The sequence below is a fragment of the Cydia amplana genome, chromosome 16, assembly GCF_948474715.1.
Source record: "Cydia amplana chromosome 16, ilCydAmpl1.1, whole genome shotgun sequence".
NCBI classification, from domain to species: Eukaryota; Metazoa; Arthropoda; class Insecta; order Lepidoptera; family Tortricidae; genus Cydia; species Cydia amplana.
In genome coordinates, this window is record NC_086084.1 from 7,153,425 (window position 1) to 7,177,077 (window position 23,653).

The 23,653-nt window shown below is 38.2% G+C and overlaps 1 protein-coding gene across 2 annotated transcripts in view; it reads right to left on the reverse strand.

Annotated features, from left to right (window-relative positions):
- Window positions 1-9,338: 9,338 nt before the first annotated feature.
- The window catches only part of LOC134655499 (angiogenic factor with G patch and FHA domains 1), a 36,450-nt gene continuing 22,135 nt past the window's right edge, over window positions 9,339-23,653 (reverse strand). For both annotated transcript variants that reach the window (XM_063510964.1, XM_063510965.1), the window contains one exon: window positions 9,339-9,542. In XM_063510964.1, coding sequence (XP_063367034.1) covers window positions 9,351-9,542 — 192 coding nt within the window. In that variant the 3' untranslated portion in view covers window positions 9,339-9,350. The remainder of the gene's footprint in view (window positions 9,543-23,653) is intronic.

The window sequence follows — 23,653 nt, forward strand, 5'->3', positions numbered from 1 at the left end:
CAGGAGCAGCATATATGTTTGCATATTCAGGGTTTATGAGACTGCAAGAACACAAGGAAACTATAATTTCATATCATATCAAGAGATCACACGTTCGATTTAATCTTTAACGCATTCATAAGTCCATAAAATTATCTTCAATGAGACCGTCTGTGGATTTTATAATAAAAAGTTTACGGGCGCACAAATACTCGTAAACTGCCGAGTACACAGTCTGTTTCAGACATTGAGCAGGTGCCCGTCTGACCTCTGGGGCTGGTGTCTAACATCGACAGGAGTAAACAACTTTATGGTCATACATTTGCCTTTATAGAACAAGATGTTATATTGGATGAATTAATTAAAGTGTAAATTAAAGTAGGTAAAACAGAACTAAAACTGACAGCAGTAATAGTTATTTGTTTTACAAGGGGGCAAAGTTGTTGTTTAACCGTTCGTGCTAATATTGATACCCGAGCAAGCGAAAGATTCCAAAATTGAACCACGAGCGTAGCAAATAGTTCGAAAAATGGAATCTTAAGCGTTGCGAGGGTTTCAAAGCACGAGAGTTAAACAAAATTTGCCCCCGAGTGAAACACAAAATTTTTCACCACACCAACCCGAAGCAAATATTAAATGTAAAATACTTATCAAACCAAATCAAATTCAAATTAATGTTATTAAATATGAATGTTATTATATATTATCATCCAAAATCATCATTTAAAGGTCAATTCTACCAGCAAACATAAGAAAACAACTCAAAATTTGCATTTGATTACTTTGCCTCACATGTGAATTAAGAAGAAGTGTAACTTTCCTATCCGTTTTTGAAGTGCAAAGTAAGCCTTTTCTAAAAACCATTTTTAGGGTTCCGTACCCAAAGGGTAAAAACGGGACCCTATTACTAAGACTCCGCTGTCCGTCCGTCCGTCCGTCCGTCCGTCTGTCACCAGGCTGTATCTCACGAACCGTGATAGCTAGACAATTGAAATTTTCACAGATGATGTATTTCTGTTGCCGCTATAACAACAAATACTAAAAACAGAATAAAATAAAGATTTAAGTGGGGCTCCCATACAACAAACGTGATTTTTGACCGAAGTTAAGCAATGCCTAAAGCTGAGGTTCAGATGGAAACCTCAGCAGTATTAATGTTGCGATATTACTGCTACGACATCAACGGATTGAACGTCACAATCGTGACAGTAATGCGACGGTGAACGTCACTCATTTTATCAAGCAAACTGACAGATAGGTACATCGGCGGCGTTGATAGCAGTAATGTCGCAACAGTAATATACGTGCTGTTGATATCCGAATTTCACCTTAAGTCGATGCAGAGATGCAGACATAGCGTAGACGGACTCTATTTACATACATTGCTGTTATTACAGCTTTGGCACGGAGCCAGACTTGGTCATGATAAGTACATTGCCAAATAACAACGTAACCACACCAAAGAATAAATAAATATTACTTAAATCTGTTACTTAATAGTTCTTAAGCTTGTGAATTGTTCCGGTATTCGCTTTCTGTCTAAATAAAAAGATAATCCCTTCAATCTAGGATAAGATGATAAAGTAAAGGTGTGATGTCATCCTATATGCGAAACATACATTAAACATGATTCCCGTTAGCTCGCTTTGCACACTTGTCAGCTAGCCATGCATATTTACTAGGTGGCTATGCAAGATTCCCAATTCCATGCTAAATATTCATATCACATGGTAGAACGGCGACCTCACATCTCATTTTTATCCGTGAAATATTTGATACAATTTAAATTTACAAATTACTTAACGTTAACTACTAGTCGCGATTCAATCGCCTAATAATCTGGCGTGGAATGCGACATTACCGATCAAGTGAAACCGTACCTACTAAATACTCGTACTTACAGCTCCAGAAATAGCAACTCTAATTTCAATATCAATATTATGAGGACTCAAACCCACATTTAGGGACCAAATTAGCAAATTAGAATGGGCCCAAAAATGCATTCACTAAAAATAGTGTATAATTAGGACCGAAATACGCGGATCTGGCTTCCGTTTCCCCAGACAGTCCTGCAATTAGGCACCAATGCAACAGGTGAGTCAAGGTCGCGGGGCAGACGGCGGAACGTGCCCCGGGCGAGCTACTCGCTATAGTCGCTATGCCTAATTCAGACAATACTTTTACCTTTTCGCTTTATCAAAGATTAATTGATTGTGTAAAATGTGAAAATATAAAAAAATGTGCCCCGAGTTTGATAGTCCGAAAAAGACTGTCGGTCTGTAAAATAGTGTTTGGCTGGCTGGAATAAGTAGTCTATGACTCTATGGGTTCAAAAACTACTTACTTACCAATGAAGTACTTTTTACAAAATGCCTTCTTATTTAATATTTAAAACTTTCGCGTTTTGAACACATTAACTCACATTTATAGACGGGTCTATCGCGAAATTTATTTTATTACCTTTATTTACAGACGTTTCGACTTTCGACACAGGTTAATAATAGGTAATAAAATAAATTTCGCAATAGACCCGTCTATAATTGTTATTTTCGATACAAGTGCGAAGAAGAGGAAATTCGAAACGAGTGGCGATAAATTAAAACACGACCGAAGAGAGTGTTTTAAATCGACACGAGTTGCGAATTACCTATTCGCACGTGTATCGAACAACGTTTTACAGTACATATGGCACTTTAAAGTTTCGACATACGCACGATAAGTGCTATTTTACGCACTAGTGCGGAAAAGTACCCCATATGTACTGTAAATGTGAGTTATATGCCTTCTTTTTTGTTATAGAACCTTAGTGTGACGGTGACCTTTCGTGCGTTCATGTCGCTTGTTATTTCAGAGGCATCCCTAATTACTTACAGAGAAGGACGATGCATAATTTTCGAAAACATTAGCGCGAGCCAGACGACCTTCGGATAGAAAGTCGCCCGACTGGACAGTGTGGACACAGCTGGCTGCCCCTTGCTCCTGATATAAAAAAAATATTTTGCTACAGAATGGATCCCTGTACTGTATTGTATATTGTAGCAAGTAAAGGTCAGTGCGACCCCGGCAGGTGGCGCCTCCGCCGGGCATTAGTTATGCGCGGGCGTCCGTCTGCGCGGCTTCCTGGCTGTATTCCCATCGCAAAGTTGACCATTTTTCTTTCACCCTGACATTCTAACATGAGTCTTCAACTTACGATGGAACATAATGTCAATGTCATGTCAACTGCGTTGGGCTTTTAGGTTTTACTCCAAGCAATCCGGTTCTTTGGAGCGGATGCTATAAACTATATTTAGCAACGCCTCTACATTATGTTGTGTCCCTCCAACCTCCAACGCAGTCAGGGTTGGGCAGTATTTCAATTACATGTATTTGAAATACGTATTTGAAATACAAATTAGTATTTTGTATTTGTATTTCAAATACTACCTCAAAAGTATTTTGTATTTGGTATTTCAAATACTGCACTCACATGTATTTAGTATTTTGTATTTCAAATACTTCAAGCTTCAAAATACATTTCTATAAATACATTTTATTAAATTCTATAATCCTAAAATGTCTAATCTCTCGCACAAGCTGTGAGCCGACCGCGAACCTCCGATCCAGCCGAGATACAATTTTCATTGGCTGGATACTGGATCTATATTAGGTCAACTTCTGCGTGGAACTTTTCGTTTAAATCTAGGGGATAGGGTCATTGCAGTAGTTTCCGTCCATGCACTAGTTTTCGACGACTTGACGGACTATCAAATATATATTTCATTTTTAATTTACTACTTTTTGTGAAATCTTCATCTTCCTCGCGTTGTCCCGGCATTTTGCCACGGCTCATGGGAGCCTGGGGTCCGCTTGGAAACTAATCCCAGTAATTGGCGTTGGCACTAGTTTTTACGATAGCGACTGCCATCTGACCTTCCAACCCAGAGGGTAAACTAGGGCCGTAATTGGAATTAGTCCGGTTTCCTCACGATGTTTTCCTTTACCGAAAAGCGACTGGTAAATATCAAATGATATTTCGTACATAGTTCCGAAAAACTCATTGGTTCGAGCCGGGGTTCGAACTCGCGACCTCCGGATTGCAAGTCGCACGCTCTTACCGCTAGGCCACCAGCGCTTCCTTTTTGCGAAATATCATTGTTATATGTAGACAGATATATTGCTTAGACGCCTTAGACATAAGGATTGAAATCAGTCCAAATTTGTGCAGGAATGTAGGTATATATTCAAATTTCGTCAAGTGGACGTAAACTAGAGCTGGACGAAAACTAGCGCAATGACCCTATAAGTTTATATGAAAGGATATTCGTTAACGTTAAAACTAAATGCTAAACAAAAAAATAAATAAAGGTATATTTTGTAATTGAAATACATTATTTTAAACACTGTAATTTGTATTTTGTATTTCAAATACCCGTCACCAAAGTAGTTTGTATTTTGTATTTCAAATACTTTTAAAAATGTATTTTGTAATTTGTATTTCAAATACGTGGAAGCCAGTATTTTGCCCAACCCTGAACGCAGTAGAATTCTGCTAATGCGCGTTTGGCCACCCCAAATCTTAGGCGAACTCATGATAATATCCAAGGAAATTAAGTCTCTTGACTCACGACGTATGAGTATGTGGTGTCCTCCTTATAGTAACGACTAGGACGTACGGGGCCTTGTCCAGAGTCTCAACGCTCACGGGCGGCCCCAAAATGCCGCAATTTATTTAAGTCCAATAATTTTAGGAGCTTTAAAGTCTAGGCGAACACATACATGTCTCCAAAAAATAGTCTGTTCGACGAAACGCGTCTTGTGGACCGAAGAGTCCCACCACGGCTAAAGCAGCGGCTGTCTATCCATTGAAGTTTAAAAAACGACTTTTCTAATACCTACCACATCCAAAAACAACGATGCGTAGTAACTAGTAACACTTATACTAGTTTACATGAGGCAATCTCTCGGCGAAAAACGGGAATAGGCCCGCACCCTCGCAGTTAACACGGCTTAATGGTCGGCGGTTTTTGCACGTCAGGTGCTTGTCTGGCCCTGGCTTTAAGGATTCCGAAGGTTATTATGAAACGATAACGTAGATATTTGTATTTTTGGCAATAATCGACCGACTGAAGAGGTCTTACAGCCTTCAAAATTATCAAAAAGCGCAACTTTGCATTTTTTCATTATTAAAAATTTGTTTCTGAGGGTTTTTGTAGCTTTAGTATAGGTACTGAACAGCCATTGTAATTTGTTTTTTTTTTGCGCGAAAATATTGTCAGTATCATGTCATGTCAGTGGCTGTCATAAGTGTTATCGTTTATATTTAGGTATTAGAAGAAATTAAAAAGAGAGATAAGCTCATTGCCAGAATGGTGTCGTGGAACAGAATACCTATCAAGACAGAATGTATTATGTATATATATGAGATACCTACAGAAGAACATTTTTTTAAAGTACATTTAGAAATTAGAGAGAGAGAAGAAGAGAGAGATTTAGAAATAGTTACATGATTTTAAGCATTGCTATACATATAGTTAAAAGTCCGAGACCGCATGGCTCCCAAAGCTCTTATTACGTGCGTTGTTACCGCAACACCGCAAGTCTGGCTTTTTAGAGTTCCGTGTCGCTGAGAATCCATTATTAGAGAACCCTTATTATAGAGTTCCTATGGTCATAAAAATAAATAAGGTTGATGTATACATTTTCAAAGTAAACTGTGAATATAAACTGCACAACTGGCCATACATGACTCATCATACTGCTTTTCCGTTTCCAGCCAAAAGGAGTCCGATCTGCTTGGCTACCTAATCCCAAACAATAGGTGGTACGCGCAAGTTTTTAAAACTAACCTAAAGCAGATACTAGGACTTACTTATTGGAATTTAACCGTTTAGTTAGTAAGCTTCCCGGCATCAAAAATATACAGTAGATATAGTAGAAAATATACAAGGAAATCGTGATTATAAATAAATAAATAAATAAATATTATAGGACATTATTACACAAATTGACTAAGCCCCACGGTAAGCCCAAGAAAGCTTGTGTTGTGGGTACTCAGACAACGATATATATAATATACAAATACTTAAATACATAGAAAACAACCATGACTCGGGAACAAATATCTGTGCTCATCACACAAATAAACGCCTTTACTGGGATTCGAACCCAGGACCACGGCTTCACAGGCAGGGTCACTACCCACTAGGCCAGACCGGTCGTCAATCCAAGTATGAATGTTATGAATCCAAGTAGGCATATTTGGCCCATCTCTATTTCTACCTCCAATGTTTGTATGAAGGAGTGTGGAACAGGGGTGTGGAGAAATACATTGTACTTAATACAATACAAATCTTTTTTTTTTGTGTTGTCATTGTAACATTAATTTATTTAAGTAATCATAATTTTTAAATATATAACCTATTATAAAACTTAACCAAAAAGTAAATAATTTGAAATTAGATCTCAAAAAATATTCAGTATTCCATAAGTTACGGAATCCCACACACGCTTGTTTAGTCATTCTGTGTATTAGGATCGGCGCGTGACCACCGGTATGGAAAGCTGCCGTTTCCGGCGCTAATGACAAGGCTGCCAGGAAAGTGTACGTTCTTGGAAGCACTTTTACTTGTTTTTAGCACTGTACACTAGCCTATGGCGACACGCCATCTAGTTTTGACACAGCGGACTTACAATGGAGTCCTTTATGTCAATTTCTACCATTTTTAGGGTTCCGTACCCAAAGGGTAAAAACGGGACCCTATTACTAAGACTCCGCTGTCCGTCCGTCCGTCCGTCCGTCCGTCTGTCACCAGGCTGTATCTCACGAACCGTGATAGCTAGACAGTTGAAATTTTCACAGATGATGTATTTCTGTTGCCGCTATAACAACAAATACTAAAAACAGAATAAAATAAAGATTTAAGTGGGGCTCCCATACAACAAACGTGATTTTTGACCGAAGTTAAGCAACGTCGGGCGGGGTCAGTACTTGGATGGGTGACCGTTTTTTTGCTTGTTTTGCTCTATTTTTTGTTGATGGTGCGGAACCCTCCGTGCGCGAGTCCGACTCGCACTTGGCCGGTTTTTGCCATTTTGTCTACGGAATCCTAAATAACGATTCCTCTGAACAGAAATACACAATCAATTGTAATTGTATCGAAATGACAAACAATTCATTTAATGATGGATGCTAGCATAAGAAACGTTAGTAGAAAATTACAGTAATCGTACCTGCATGCATTTGCATGTTTTTTTCTTAGTTTCTACGAATGCTGAATACGATAGGTAGGCAGCACTTTTCATGTCTAATGGGGTAATTCTATCAACTTTATTATATAATATTTAAAACTTACGCGTTTTGGACACCTATTAACTCACATTTATAGACGGGTCTATCGCGAAATTTATTTTATTACCTTTATTTACCAACGTTTCGACACAGGTTTCACTGGTCGTGGTCGCGGCTAACTGATGTCCCAGCAAAATGTCAAGACAGAGATTTATGCTTTTTCATACACTTTTCGTCGGGTAGTTGCACAAATCTCTGTTTTGACTTTTGCTGGGACATCAGTTATATAGCCGCCAGTCCATGACCAGTGAAACCTGTGTCGAAACGTCGGTAAATAAAGGTATTAAAATAAATTTCGCGATAGACCCGTCTATAAATGTGAGTTAACTTTATTATATTAGCCTTCAACCAGGCAACCTCCAAGTCCGAGTATTCTGACAAAAATTGGGTCTTAACTTAATTAGACATCGTAGTACCAATAAATTAAGGTTATTGGTCACACACATAATTTGTGCAAAAACAAATGTGTGTTTTTGTTCCTATTTACTGACAAATTGGTTTGACCAACTTTAGTAAAAAATATTATAAACTTTTTCGCCGCCATTGCCTTGATGATATATAATCAGTTGATTTCGTGCCCCACACGCCAGGAATTGATACGTATACGGGTTGTCTACGTGCAATGTTTGACATGGCGTTGATGACACTCGATGACTTCATTGACGCGGCGGCGAAAGGGTTAAGTTAAGAGACATCCATATTTCATATAAAACGGTGTCCAGCAAAAGCATAGCCTGTCTAAATTAACTCATTCTGAATTCATCACCTTGGTGTTCACTATTTATGTTTCACACCGTCATTATAAATCTCAAGAATGGCACTAATAGTGACATCTAATAACAGCTGCTGGTACCTGTCAGTCAAGCCTGCTGTCAAGATCCATTTGCCTCCTAAACACTCGGTGAAATCACTCATGCGTGGGTTTTTATTGACAGCAAAATTACCGAGAGCGGAGCCGCGTTTGCACTGCATTTTGCTGTTTCTAGAAAACGTAATGGAGACCCGAGTGGTCTGTATCATTTACTCAGTTCTGCGAGTTAGATTAATTATTACCTTTCAAGCAACAACACAGCTGGCTAATGCCGAGTTTCCTCAATTTACCTCAATTATTATTTTTATACAGTACTAAGAATAAATCATTAAGGGCCGCTGGCCATGGGCAACTTTTGTCGCCGAGGCGGCACGGCAGCGGCATTGTGTTTTCTTTCATTAGGGAGGATTAAATAATATTTCATTAATAATAGTAATAAAATATAGTTTATTACCATAAGTTAAATAAGATAACAGAACAACCATCTCTAAGCAAGCCATTCGCAATTTACTACATGGTTTAGAAGTGGTAGCTATTCTATTTATTCTTTCGCTCGACATTACAAGTAATCTTTTAAATTAAACGGTACATATTAGGTAACATAAAATATCAATAAATACTTAATTACATTTTTACAGCATGTCATAGGTACTTAACTGTTTAATTAGTACGTGCATGTTAACATTTTGCAGTACAATTATGTAGCATAAAACCTGTGGCATAAAATCAATATCACGTTTGTACATAAACATATTACAGTGACTTTGTCAAAAATCCACAAACAGGCATAGATCAGTTAAATACTGGATTTAATTGCATTGTATTAGTATTGAAATTTGGGGAAGCGCTGGTGGCCTAGCGGTATGAGCGTGCAACTTGCAATCCGGAGGTCGCGGGTTCAAACCCCGGCTCGTACCAATGAATTTTTCGGAACTTAGGTACGAAATATCAATTAATACTTACCAGTCGCTTTTCGGTGAAGAAAAACATCGTGAGGAAACCGGACTAATCCCAATACGGGCCTAGTTTAACCTCTGGGTTGGAAGGTCAGGTAGCAGTCGCTTTCGTAAAAACTAGTGCCCACGCCAATTACTGGGATTAGTTGCCAAGCGGACCCCAGGCTCCCATGAGCCGTGGCAAAATGCCGGGACAACGCGAGGAAGAAGAAGTATGTATTAGAATTGAAATTTGTTTGACTTCAACCACTTTTAAAGCAGCACCAATATTAAGTTATTCGTCACCGGAGTCTTCCTCTGGGTCTTGAAACGCTTTAGCGGGAGGTTGAAGCATTTTTGTCTTGGCTGCCAGCCTCAACGTGGAGGTACCGAGGAGGTTTTTAGGAACGAACTTGGGGACTAAAGAGGGCGCACCGGCGGCCCCCGTGCCCAGGCCAGATGTACCGTCGTTGCCAACCAGGGGAATCTGAAACAAAGAAATATAAATAGTTAACAATGTTAACATACAAATACAAATTATTTATTTGCCAGAATACATTGAATATGTAGATGGTGACTTAAAATTAGAAGTACATTGTACTCTACTCACAATTAATCTTGCTTAAGCTTAATCTTGTTTACATATTTGTAAATCCTTGTGTTTATTGACAGGAAGTTTAATTAGTTTTTAACATTTTCAAAGTAACGTCTTAAGGTAATATACCGGGAGTTGTCGTGACCACAACACCAAAGACTATAATAAACTTGAATCATTGCATAAAAAAACGAATTCTAATATTCATACATATAACAAGTAGGTAGGTTACGCGATAGTGCTGATTAAATAAATATTTATATTTTGGCACTTTTTCTAATAAAACGCCCCTCCCTCTACAATGTTCTACCTCGTGAGATGTCAGAGTAGAGAGTACCCTTCAAGCTTTCCAGGTTACCAATGATACTGACACGTGGGTGAAATATTTGGATGGAATGGCTTTGAAAGTGTTCAAACTCAACACTTTCTTCCAGATCCAGATATCATGGCTAGGACAATCGAGTATTACTAGATAATACGTCACCAAACCTATGTTGACAACAGTCATTGCATATCGGCCGTGGTTAAAAATTTCGATCGATTTCATCCTGCAAGACGTTTCCCATGGCGAACAATTTGCTATCGTGGATCACTAGACCGTAAAAGGCAGGTAACTACGCGCCCATTACGTCTAACGACAGACAGACAGACAATGTGTTATTAGTGATTCATTGTCTAGCCGGGTGAACAGCCTAGACGGGCGGAAGTCCAGATTTCCTGTGCCATAGAAGATGCTCTTGCGCCGGCCTTGTAAAATAGTAAAAAGGTCGTAACTGTGACTGTAAGTCGACTAGTTTTCCCCCTTTTTATTACGGGAGCGTGGTGATCTATGAGGCCAATGGCACGGATCAAAACAAGTCCATGTAGGGGCTGTTCAATGCCGACTAGACTATTTTTTGTGCGACGGCAGCTTGGCGACAGTGATTGTGAATGGGTCCCGTGAGGTTGCTTAGTCACTCGCAAGTCTCAGCTGAGATATTGACCTTTCTTCAATCCATAAACACTGGTTATGTTATAATTTACTGAATCCTCTCATACTTATGTATCATCGATATTGCCTTTAACTGTTTTTCCCTGTTAGTTGTATGACATATGTATGACAGTCATTTCTCTTCTTCTTCCAGTGCCATCTCCTACCGGAGGTTGGCTATCATGAGGGCTATACGCACTTTAGACACAGCTGCGCGGAATAATGAGCGTGTGCTCTGTTTGAACCATGTACAGAGATTTTTGAGCCATGAGTTACGTCTTCGTCCGGATGATCTTTTCCCTTGGATCCTTCCTTGGATAATGAGTTTAAGGAGTTCATACTTCTCGTTTCGCATGATATGACCAAGGTACTGTAGCTTGCGTTTTTTGACTGTCTTTAAAACCTCGACCTCTTTATTTACTAACTGCAGCACTCTTTCGTTAGTTACTCTATCCGTCCATGATATTTTCAGGAATTACATACTACAGTCATTTACATACTATTAATTATTATTTTAGGTTGAAATTAGGAAGCCAAGCGCACCCGGGGCGTCATCACGTATCATATACTATACATAATATGTATACATGCGTGATATTTGTATCCAGAAATACTTAAGCAATGATAAGTTATCATTGCTCTTGTATTATTACAAAAACTAATCGGCCCTCACCTCTCTACATTCGATGATTCATCGTCAGTCGAGGTTTCATCCACATATATTACGAGAATTCATACTTAATATGGGCTTAAAGACAGTCGTTGGTCGTAAAGAGTGCCGTAATGAAGCGATGCAGCGCGCAGGCGCGCGATGCAGTTTAGATAGGCGGCTGCGCGCTGCCAAACGGCGCGGACGCGCATATTGTTCAAACTTAAAATGTTCAAGTGAACAATTTAATTCTATTAAAACTAGCGGCTCTGTGAGCTGTATTTAATTATTGAATGATACACGTGGGACACAAGATAGGCTATAAAAAAATATTAACCCTGCTCACAAAATTTCACAAGAATCGGTTGAGAAATGCGACCTGTAGAGGAGAACATCCGGACATTTTGTAATAGGTTTAAAATTTCTTGAAGATACCTTTCTTGGGAATATTCGATTTACTGTCTTTCTACGTAGAACGACAGAAAAGACTAAGTTCTTGTATATGCTACTTTTGGAAAGAAGCGCCTGGCGTCCGTTGCCTCGTTGGATGGACGACACCCGGAAGATTGCGGGTCACTTCTGGATGAGATTAGCTCAGAACCGGGACAAGTGGCGTGCTAGAAGAGACTAGCCTATGCTCAGCAGTGGGCGAAAAAGGTCGGATATGATGACGATGATGTAGGTATAAGCAATTTTACGACACGGTACATAACATCCAATCCACTATGAACGTGTTAAGGCAAGCTACTTTGTAAGGTGCTCGTTGAACATTTTTGCCTCCACCTCTTTTCCTATAAATGTCAATTTGTAAAAATATGTAACACCTAAGAATTTATTTCGTTATAAGTATTTTTGTGAACAAGGCAATCCGTATACCGAGTTGTTACATACATATTAGGAACGCAAAAATCTTTAATATAACGCTAACATCGAAGAGAAGCTGTTTAAGTCAGCGTCCAGTTGTTTGTTAATACGCGACTCAGACCAAACAATGACAACATGACGAGACGATCTGCACTTAAGATACCGGCTGATGTACAACGTGAAATTTAAATTAAAACTCTTATTTGCATGCCGGCACTGGCTGTGTATGAAGACGGTTCCTACGTGATGTGTTATGCTTTGTTTTGAGACTCGTAACTTAACAGGTTCCAACCTCATTTCAGGCATCGGAGTTTTTGTCGCATGGTAAGACTAATAGCAAGCTATGGAGTCGACATTTGCCATAAATGTAAACTCTTATTCATACTCATACTCATTTATTTAATTTATCTTAAAATGCCTTTAGAGCGGTCGGTCGTGTATATTATCTTAGTCGAATTATATAAAAAAATGTTTTTCTTTTACATTATGAATTCATAACTTCAACTATTTTAACATACAACTATACAAACTACATCGCTGCGAAAGACCTAATGTCATGTAGGTACTGACCGCTGATAAAATTGATTAGTATTTGGCATGTGTCAATCACTGGTGATTGCAAACGTAGTAGTTATTTATATCTGTATGTGGTAAATACGTTGAGGAATATTCCATAATTAATTATTATGCCTAACCCAGAAATAGCTGCAATTTTGGCATGGATAGAGCCATACAACGATTTACAATATGACTATGAAAAATCTGCTATAGTGTGCTTGAGTTGTGAAGTACAACTCGCCCAATTGAAACATACATTTATTGCAACAAATGAGGTTTAATAAATTAAACTTATATACGTAGTAACTATTTAGTAATCTGTTCTCATATTAAATAAAATTAATCATGAGTATGAGTATGAATAAGAGTTTACATTTATGGCAAATGTCGACTCCATAGCTTGCTATTAGTCTTACCATGCGACAAAAACTCCGATGCCTGCTCATTATACGGTTAATTGTCAATTCTTAAACCTAGTAAATACAGTCGTACAAATAATTAAATTGCACCCAAAAATCGATTTTCTTTTCCACATTTGTAAATTTGGCAATGTGTCGATTTTGACAACCTTTTATTCCGTTGTTTTAAACTAGCTCGATTTCCCAAACCACCAACATGTTTATCAATTTTCTCATTCAGTTCAGGTAATCTGATTCTTGTCTTGCAATTTTCTATGTATCCCTATTAATTCTATTTATGATAATTATCAAGACTAACTGCGTTCAGACAAGACGGCATAAGGTGATATTTTTTTCTTCATTTCATTCCTCGCAGGCGATTACGTTCGTTAATGCGACCCATTTTCGAAAATACTAAGAAACTGTATAAGTATGTAGATAATTACAACAATTTATTAAATTGCGATACCTACCGGTCGCGAGTTTCGCGAATTCACCATGACTAATAAAGTCCTTTGAGTCCACTTATTAATAAAGTAACACTAACGTATCTTAATAAAGGCATCTCCGAGATCTGACGTAGGCGTTTTGACTCTCATCTTTTATTTGTTACGTGAATAAAGGGACGCTAATTCCACATGGTTTTTTACACCTCGTGACATTTGACGAAGTCTTGTTAATTTTATTTAAAAGTTACATTTATGACTAACAGTAGTTAACACTTGTTCTAAAGAGACAGTTCTCAGATGACATATAGCAATCAATAAGTCGAAACTGCTCAATATTTAGTACACACACATTCCAATATTTACCTATACCATATTAAAGCCATTTTTTAAACCACTTATGAACCTAAGGCCGTACAACGTAAAGGTATAGGACGGCAATTCTGAAAGCTTTTATACACAGTTATATTGAAATTATTCCAAAAAGCACATTTGTAGGCTTAACACCGCGCGCGCATGCGATTTCAAAACTGATATATTATGTTTTTAGTAAAGTGGGCAGATTCAAGAATATTCAAGAAAATCACTAGGCGTAGTGTAATAAAAAGGTTCCGTACTACTTCAGAGAATCATTTTTATTTAGGTACGCTAAATATTTCTAAAATTTTTCGCGGAGCTCGGGTGTCAGTCAAGAATATACTTTCAGCACGGCAAGTCACATATCAATCATATCACTTGAGGCAAAAATGAGAACACGGGGGGGGGGACATTTATTTGTGGCATATTCAACATTGACCACCTTCTGATAACATCATCCGATCACGTCCGTAGGTATATGGAATATGATTGCATCGCTATTTCATCTCAATCAATCAAAAAGGGATCTGGATCACTTAAATATTGTAGGTTGGATTAATAAGATTTTAATTAAATAAATATACAATTATACATATACGAACAAATAAATTGTGAAGCGAAAGCGTGTAAAAGCAAAAGCAAACTTTAAAAAAATCAGACATTACCAGGCGTGGCTCACTCCGCGATTTCGTCGCTTTGCTACAGGTAGCTAAAAGTACATCCGTTCCACCACAATTTTGGGGAAAGACATAAGCCGCGCGTGGCGCTGTCGCCACCTAGCGGCCATATCTGTGCTGATCGTAACAGACGCGTTTTGTTAGAGAGTGAGTCTTCTGTACTATTATTTATTCTGTGACATTACAGAACATTATTTTTATGAAGCAGGCAAAATACGCCAGGAAGGCATTACTTAGCCTGGCTAAAGAACCCTAAAAATGCAATAAACTTTGGCACAGGTTCGCGTGGTGTCGCCACATCAGCATGCGAATTGCCATCAGTTTAATGCTGAACGAGTGGTCACTGGTCATTGCAGTTAATGCACAAAGAGACTTAAGAGACAAAAGTTACAGTTGTCTGCGCAAATATGTGTACAAAATCATCACCTAATATCTTTGACGCAAAGTTTAAATTTGTATGGATGTTTGTTTGACTAGTGTAAAGACATGCCTTTTATGCAACACAGCACTCGATCCATTTTGAATGTTGGATATTCAAATACATATAGTGCATGGCACTGAATGATTGCAGTCACGATTCTAATGAGGTGCTGCACAAAGAATTACATTTGTAACCCGTGGCGGCTATAAATTTACGTGGAAAGCTTGCTTTTCGAATTGTAACTATGAATAACAATAGCGGGCCATATGTTCTAGGCATTATATTAAACAGGTTTCCTTGTTCTTAGGTAATTTCCTGGGAATTTTATAGTGCGAAAAGAACAGGTACTGATGATTCTATCTAGGTTCTCCCTGTTATATTATGTGTTTAAATTAACAGTATGCGATTTTTTTACGTTCCATTAATGTCGCCCTTGGCCCAAATAACTGACAACTTTTATCAAATTAAAGTAGGTAAATACTAGTGTCCGACCGAAACATGTTTTTTTGCCGAAACCGAAACCGAATGTTCGGCTTTGGCTCTAGTTTCGGCCGAAACCGAAACCGAAACCGAAACTTTTGAAGACTTGTTAAAATCGTTGAAAAAATGTCATAAAACCGCTTTTAAACTCATATTAAGGGGCTGTCAACACCCAATGTCCTTGAAATTGATGTTACTTAAGGGACTCCGCCACGCCAATGACCTTTGATCTGAATCCCTTAGTTTTCTTATGTTTTTTGTAGCTTATCATATTAACACCAACGGTTTTAAGCAATATAGTATTCCATATTTACTTCAAAGTTCATTGTCTTCGAGATATTTGGCATCAAAGTTGAACAATTTTATTTAAGGCCAAAAAACTGGTTTTCTGGCCGTAACTTTTGTGTTAATTCGTTTAAAATTAAAACCGACACGTTTTACGACACGTCAAAGACGAACCCAAATATGTAGATTTCGTATAAATAATATCCTTCACAGCAATCTAGCAGCAGCAATATCATTTGATATTTACCATTGAGGAAGCCGGACTAGCCCGATAAAGCCTAGTTATCTAGAGGAGATTGGAAGGTCAGTCTGATGGCAGTCGCTTTCGTAAAAACTAGTGCCGACGCCAATTCTTGGGATTACGAGGGCTACTACTTATGTATCCGGAATGGACCACTTACTGGAACTATATTAAATATATATATAACATATAAAAATGGAACTCTTTGGAAGCAAAATACAGTTTGTTTCACATGTCTATCAATTGGTTTTACATTGTAGCATTATTTTTAAAAATTCTTTGTTTCATCTTCAACGGATTTACTTGTGAAAATTTTCGTGCAGATGTTTTTTTACGATGTTCGGAGTGGATAAACTCAAAAATAGTGCATGGATCGACTTTTTTCGACTTTTGGGGAGTAAGTTCCATCGAAGGTCAATATTTTAGTGAATAAATTGTGGTCGTAGTATATTACGGTAGGACGAATTAAAAAAAAAAAACGCTCAAAATCGGCTGTTATCCCACAAAATATAGATGCTGTGAACGAACTCATAATGCAAGATGGTCATAGTATATATCGCAAGATAGAGGCATCTCATGGCAACAGTATGACGAGCATATTTGTAAGATATTACATGAACATTTGGTTCAAAAAAAAAAGAAAAACTCGCGAAAGAGCCGTTCTTGCGTACAAAATGCACGTCTTGTAGAGAGAGAGCAGAGCCGAGCTTTGGAGAGATATTTTATATTTAGTTTTAGTTGTTATTTTTAGGTTTTATGTAAATATTGTTTCATTTGTACCTTCATGTATTATTTAAATCTATTTTCGGTGGAAGTTTACATGGTAATATACGTCTTGTATATCAAGATCAGAATGGAAAAAGTGCTATAAAGTCGTTTCAACATTTATGCAAAAGTGCATCATTCATCTTGGTGAGCAAATACAAATGCAATAAAACCATTTATAACTATAGATATTTGTTACTTTTTGTGTTTCCGGATATATAAGTAGCAGCCCTCGTAGTTGTCAAGTGGACCCATGCTCCCATGAGCCGTGGCCAAAATGCTGGGATAACGCGAGGAAGATGATGAGCTTTCTTATTATTCCCTTGCCCAGGCCCAGTAACATGCGACAGTGCTATTTCATTTACTACGATACAATTAGACAGTGTGCGCGTTTTAGCTATTGACAGCATCTTAAGACTGCGTCGACCGTTCAGTGGCCCCATCATTAGTGGAATTGTGCTTAATAATAAACCGATTAATTTCTGTATACATAAATCAGTATAATTATGTATTAATATTGTTGTCCTACTTGTTCCACAACTTTTGGTCTTTGTCACATAGTTAAGTTTCATAGAACGAAGTACCATTGCGTATGTTTCGGCCCGGCCGAAAGGTTCGGCCGTTTTTTGGCCGAAACCGAAACTACGGCCGAAACATGATTTTTTGGCCGAAACTGGCCGAAACCGAAACCGAAACCGAACCTTCGGTCGGACACTAGTAAATACCTATTCCAGGTGATATTACGAATAACAATGGTATGTCAAAGTACACCAATTTTTCCATTTAATATTATTAAAAGTCGATACTTGACAATTCGAATTCAGTAGAAAGTTTATATTCAGATAAGGCGACGCGTAAAATTGTATTTTATTAAACATAAAAATATTCCGGGTAAACAATAAAGAGCTAGATAATCCCGAAACGAGCGGTCAGTCCATTTGCGTGGCCGTATCGGGCTGTTTACGCATTAAGCCTTTACAGTATAGATAAAGAGAGCAGTAAAGTATGGATTTAAATGGAGCAACCTTACGTTTGGTTCTTTTCAGGAGATGGGTTTAAGATAGAGGTGATAGAGAGAAAGAGGGCGATAAGCGAAAGCGATAACCGCTTTTATTAAGTTTCAAATAGTTGCCTAATATAATTAAGGTCAATGTGGCTAATTCCGTCATAGGGACTATTCCGTCTAACAACGAACAAAATTGATAATTTCATCGAAGCTTATTTTTTATTACCTTCACCTTGAAATCAATAAACTAACTTAGATTCTACCTATTATAAGCATTTTTTTTTGACATTTTGAAATACCTAGTAGAGTACCTAATCGAACGAGCGAGCGAAGCGAAGTGAAGTTCTTACATTCAACTTGGAGCACACGGCTGGCTAGGGGCACGTCCCGAAATTTCGATGTTTTTAAGCTGAACTATCAGAGGATAGTTTGATACACAATAACTTAAATAAATTTGTTCTAATTTAAATGAAATTGGGTAAACGTGTAGTTGAGGGCATTATATTTCAGTCATTAAATTATGAGCAGGCTTGATCAAGGGGTTATTGAACTAGAAGAGCTTAGAAGGCTAAAAAGCTATTTGTCAGGGGTCTCGCTATTCTGGTCATCTTTTTTGCAAGAAAGTATGGTCGAGTTTGGTATCAAATGAAAGTGCTCGGCTTACACATTTATAATATAGTTTTAAAATTTACAAATTTAAAATAATGATCTAACATTTTGGCGAACCGCGAGTTCTCAGTTCGGGGCGAACTACTAGTTTATTTGATTACAGTCTGATCGCCTCCGTTAAATACTCTTCTTCAGTTGCATTAAATATCGCGAATTAAACAAAATCCTTACTTTATTCACACCTTTACGAGTACAGGGCGTCGCACCTTCGTTTCGCAGACCAAATGGCCCCGACTCACTCGCCATTTAGAAACGGTAAAATATTCATATTATCCATGTTTGCGGCATTTAAAAACAGTAAAATGTATAAGTAAGTACGTTTATACGATATACTCGCTGTTTAAAAACAGTAAAACGTGAATATTATATTTCATGTCATCGCTATTCGGGAATAAAATTCAAATGTTTGTAAAGTCAATGTGACTAATTCCGTGATAAGGACTATTCCGTCCACGACTGCGTATATTTCTTTAATTTTCAATCGTAGGACCGTTAATAGATGGTTGTTGCTCTGGACAAGATTCCGGAGAAGCCAGTGAAATTCGCTGCACAATAATAAATCAAGCAAATCCCATAGCGCATGTATGAAAGGAATGCAAGCAAAGCATGCAGCGGGTGTGGTCAGAGCAATTTGCATCCCGCCGTTTGCAGCCGCATCAATCTCCGAGTGTAATCCAAATTTAAAAGCCTGACCAGGAATATATGATCACGCGCCATGTTGCGGAATTTCTCTGGAACAAATTTTTTCATACTATACTGAACGGTCACCCTATACATGAGAATAACAGCGCCCTCTTGACAATGATCATATATTACTGGTCAGGCTTTACCCGAGTAACGAAAATGGTGAGGTAAGAGTGTTTAGTCTGTATGTGGGAATGGTTGTCTATTTTACGCTCTGTCATAGAAGGATTTTTGAAGTGAAAACTTCTTTAGCGGCGCTGGGCACTTTTTGAGGTGGGGAAAAAATGATAAACTCGAGACAGCGTAAGGCGATCACGTGACCGTAAGCCCCGTAAGGTTTAGATGGCCTTTAAATCAATAAAGAAAAACTCAATGTTATTTGACATTTATGTTGCGGACTCCTTTTCAAATCCTATACTTACCTTTTTACACACTCTTTACCTATGTTCTAATAATTTGACGTTGTCATGGCAATATGTAAATAAACATGTCAATGAAAAAGTGTGATCTCATTTGAGAATGATAATAATATATAATAAATAAATAGAATACCCCAGCTAAACGTATGTATCGTGTTACCCGGCGTCGGTAACATAGTGAGGTGAGTTTTTACTTCTATCGGCACTCCCGGAGTGCAACCCGTTGTTTTTTTTATATTTATCTTTGTAGGCTTTTTTAAAACAAATGTGCATGACACCTGTTTCGTGCTGGAGCATTCCTCGGAGCCTAAGTGCCGAACATCATTAGATATTTATTCCCATTAGCTTTTTTTCGCTCTTCTTTATAGAAGAAATACACTGCTGATGTTGGGATCATCATATTTAACTTGGATATAGTTACATAGCTGATGTTTATAGCCATAAGGCTTTCGTATTTATTTAATCATCTCAGTCGATGACATCACTTTAAAGCCTACGGATTTGTAAGTCGCAAAAATATTTCAAACTATATGAAAAGCTCTATGAGATCATTTAAAATATTTCAGGAAAATAGGGAATTTTAAGAGGTACCCAAATTCCTTATATTTGGACATATCCACAATTTGAAAAAACTTTCAGTCGGTACAGATACTTTGGTCGTACATTTTGAAAGTAAGAAAAAACGTAAACACAAAAACAGTCTTTACTGGCGATGATATAGGTACCTAGTTAAGAAGTTCACACGCTCAGCGGAGCTTGTCTTACTGTATCCGACATTTCGTTTCAATACAAGCAGTGTATTATTTATGGGTTCTCTCAGCATAGCATTTACGCACCCGATAAATGCATGTTTGCAAATTGCGACTAAACGGGACAGTTGTATAAAATGAATACGACAATTAAATTGACGTCAAATAATATGTAACGTACACGTTTAAGAAGCTGGGTCTTAGTAATACGGTTCAAATTGCTCGCAATAAATTAGATGATACATTAGTGTCAGATTTATGTATACAATGATGCACCTTACTTCGTTGAAATACAGAAAAAAATGTATACATATTTAAAAGCATGAGTATGCTAAATAAATTATATGTTGTAGAAACCCCAGACGAGGTAATGTAATACCTCCTTTGACGCGAGATCGGGTTTGCGTCTGGGGTGCCCGCAACATTGTAACAAAATTACAAGAAACTTAGTGTGTTACTATAAGAGGGAAACCGCAGAGAATAAGCGGTAGCTATGACCATAAATTATACTCGATATAAGTAATGACACCGTACAGCATCTTCCTCAAAATATATTAAGTACATTTAATGTAATAACTAAAGCCGTTGCAAGCGAGGCAAAGCATGCCTAAGAAATAGTCTACTCAAAACATTGTTTTGGCGTTGCAGGATAGATATAACGTGAATCCTATCTTAAACCAGAAAAAAGCTACCTTGAAACTACTCAACAACTTTCTTCCAAACCAAACATATTTACCTACACCATTTAGGCAAAAAAAAATAGACCAAACGGATTATTTTATCATCCGACTGGGAACTACAATGCTAAGGACGGACAAAACAATTACACACGTTAGGTATACTCTCTTTTTGCAAAGAAATATTGTTTAATTTATGTAGAAACCAGTACCTAGTGTATTCCATCACTGTGTGGACGTACCATTACGTGCATGTGAAATACCGCATGAAGTGTTCAAGTCCGAAATGAGGTTTAGCTCAAATTCAGCGCTTTCCCCGACCTACGTACCTACGAGTTTACAGGCTTGCGGTAAGCTGAACAGCAATTTCTAAAACGTCTGATTTTGACTTGAGGAAATGGAACAACAAACATTATTCAAGAGCGTCGAGTTAAGAGAGTTATGAGCTATAAGCATGCACCTGTACCCGTACCATGAGTGTCAGTGTCGAAACTGACATATACGCTATCGAGAACGTAATTTACTGCCAAAAGTGCTGGTGGCCTAGCGGTAAGAGCGTGCGACTTGCAATCCGGAGGTCGCGTCAATCCCCGGCTCGTACCAATGAGGTTTTCGGAGCTTATGTACGAAATATCATTTGATATTTACCAGTCGCTTTTCGGTGAAGGAAAACATCGTGAGGAAACCGGACTAATCCCAATAAGGCCTAGTTTACCCTCTGGGTTGGAAGGTCAGATGGCAGTCGATTTCGTAAAAACTAGTGCCTACGCAAATTGTTGGGATTAGGTGCTAAGCGGACCCCAGACTCCCATGAGCCGTTGCAAAATGCCGGGACAACGCGAGGAAGATGAATTTGCTGCCAAACTGGTGGTAGCCACACTGTTTTGAACGATTGGTATATATTGCATGAATTAGGAAAATGGAAAATAACGACGTTTTGTGTTACCAGGAGCTGAAAAAGATCTTGCCGCGAAAGAAATTGCCAGAACTTGTAGGAACAACCTACTATTTTAATTTAACTGACGAACGAAACTTGAGCATATATAAGGTGCATAAATGTGTAACATTGGAAGCAGCGCAGCGTCAATTAGTTAAAAGCCTCAGTTGTATATTAAAAAATTAGTTGTATATTAAAATAGGCAAGACAATCGTTTCGACAATGTGCTCAACTTTCCTATCGATTTGAAACAACACTGTTCTAAAGTTTCGTCTTAAGATGCAAAGTTTTTAAGCCGTTCAGCTTAAAATTACTTAACAAAAAAGGTAAAGTCAAGAATTTAAATTCTTTAAGTGTGTAATATCTACAATACTCGTACCACATCTGCTATAAGCCTGGCATATTGCAAAGCGTAGGCTGGCCACAGGCGACAGTGACAAGACGGCCGGATGGGCAATTTTGACTGCCCCACACCTACCCCTCCTACCCCATATCACACCCCCGCTTATCAATGCAACTTTACCTCGCAATAAACAAGGTTGCTATTCCAATAACTCCCTTTAAAATACGAGAACATGACTGAAGGCACGATTTGTGAAACTCCACAGTTGTTAAGGCAACATTGTTGCAAACTGAAGTACGCCAAGTAATACCACTTCCCTAGTTCAAAATTGTATGTATCTTCAAAATATTTGAAACAGAAAAAGAGACTCTGTTACTAACGATTTAGAGGTGGTTTTGGTAAATAATAAATATTTATAATATAACAGTAACGAAGTCATGCTGCGATATTTCTCATTACATTAAAATTATGGATTTCATTTCATGCCAGGGATCCAGAGTGACAGAAATTAAATACAAGCATTAAACCAAAAGCATACAAAATTCAGATTACCCTAACGCAAATCATTATAAACATTCGCTTCGCCGGCGTTTGTTTAAAATATTTTTCTACTCCAGCACTTAAATGTGTCAATTAAATGACTGACAGTGATATCTAAGGGCCCGGCCACATGTCAGCGGTGCGGCGCCGCCGCCGCCGCGCGGCGCGGCACCGCAGAAATCTGCGGCGACGCCCGCCGCAACGCAAAATTTTGCGGTGCCGCGCTGCGGCGCCGCAAAGCGGTGCGCGGCGCCGCGCGCGGTGCCGCAAAGCGGTGAGTTTCGCCGCGCGCGGTGCCGCAAAGCGGTGAGTTTCGCCGCGCGCGGTGCCGCCAAGCGGCGTGCGGCGCCGCGTGCGATGCCACGCTGCATAGTAAAGAATAAAATTCGACTACCAGTTGTTTAATCAGACATGGATCCCTTCACAGGTGTTCTGCTCTTGCTGTTGTTATAGCGATAGCGGTTCGCCAAAAAACGCTGCAAATGGTGTTAAAGGTATGAAAATCGGTACGATTGAGCTTTAGGACATTTGAAACAATTTGACCCGAAGCATCAACAAATAAAAAAAACGAGAGGAGTTATGACGTCATCTTTTTTTGTATGAAATTTAAAAAAAAATTGTTTAGAAACCTATCGTGTGTAGTATTAAACGAAAGGGCTTTCTGAGCCGATTCCAAAAATATACTCGTATCACATCATTACATTTGAGTCATTTTTTTTTAATTATATTAAAAATATTTTTCAAAACATACCAAGTTTGGGTTTCTCCAGATACAATACCGTTAATTTTTTTTTTGTTAAATATACCTCAAATTATACCTAATATCCTCATATCTAATTCTAATAAAGCAATTTTGAAAATATTTACA